The 1008-nt window shown below is 37.7% G+C and overlaps 1 protein-coding gene across 1 annotated transcript in view; it reads right to left on the bottom strand.

Moving 5' to 3' along the window:
* Window positions 1-276: 276 nt before the first annotated feature.
* The window catches only part of LOC104621429 (baculoviral IAP repeat-containing protein 6-like), a gene marked incomplete at its 5' end in the record, with an annotated part of 26898 nt that continues 26166 nt past the window's right edge, over window positions 277-1008 (bottom strand). The window contains one exon of the mRNA XM_010287916.1: window positions 277-470. Coding sequence (XP_010286218.1) covers window positions 277-470 — 194 coding nt within the window. The remainder of the gene's footprint in view (window positions 471-1008) is intronic.

Below are 1008 nucleotides of genomic sequence, written 5' to 3'. Positions count from 1 at the left end.
CCTGGGAACTGAAGAAAACTGAGTTCAGGCAGAATTCTGCAACTTGCTCTGAGGTCTGCCTTCCAAGGAAGACATGGTACCACACCTCTGTCACTCTTCAGCTTTCAACAAGATTAAATCATCCCAGGGTTTGCTAGAAACTAGTTTAGGGACAGTCTAGTATAACTAAATTTTTAATCAAGAAGAGTCTACCTAGTAATGTGGTATCACTGATAAATCACAGCTTCATGGAGCTTTTTACTGTCCAAACCCATAACGAAATATACAGTCCCTGTCCTAAAAGGCACTTGATTTTCCTGTTATTCCACGATTCCCTTTCACTGCCTTCTCTCCATAAACCTTGTTAGCTACAAAGACTACTATTACTACTGCTTTCTTCTCTCCCACTTGTAAATACAAGCTTGTATTAATCCCCTTAAACCTAGGTCCATCAGTCAAATAACTTTTACCTTTATCAGCAAAATCTAGACCTTCAAGATAGCCAGGTACTCTAGTTAGAGCCTGACGCTCACAAGTGTGCTGGGAACCTCTTGTTGCACGGGGCAAATTTCATTGTTGTGCATTTTGTTCAAGGAGAGAAATATCCACATATTTGAAAGAGTTCCTACAGTGGTGATTCTTTCAAATGAAATGTGCTGTATACAAGACAACAGTGAAAAGGTTTTACAGGACAGATTTTGGTGTGAAATGTGCATAAATGCTCAGCAATTTAATACAGGGTAGACGTTCAGTGATAGAGAAGTTAAGAATGACATGCGTTGTACCAACGGAAACATGAATTAAGTACTTAGGACTAAACACAAATGTTAAAAAAAAAAATCTCACCATGTTAAAAAGAAAAAAGTTTTTTCATTTGTAAAATGAAAGATAAAAGCCACAGTAATGCCTTACCAAGATACAAAACAAACACAGGAAAAAATTATCAAGAAACAGGGTGAGGATTACAGCAGTTACTGCTCCTTGTGACTAGAGCTATGATCTATCTTGCCTAATAAGGAAAGTCCTTCA

The sequence above is a fragment of the Phaethon lepturus genome, unplaced genomic scaffold (assembly GCF_000687285.1).
Source record: "Phaethon lepturus isolate BGI_N335 unplaced genomic scaffold, ASM68728v1 scaffold40325, whole genome shotgun sequence".
In the NCBI taxonomy this organism is placed as follows: domain Eukaryota; kingdom Metazoa; phylum Chordata; class Aves; order Phaethontiformes; family Phaethontidae; genus Phaethon; species Phaethon lepturus.
This window is presented reverse-complemented; position numbering and strand designations above follow the sequence as displayed.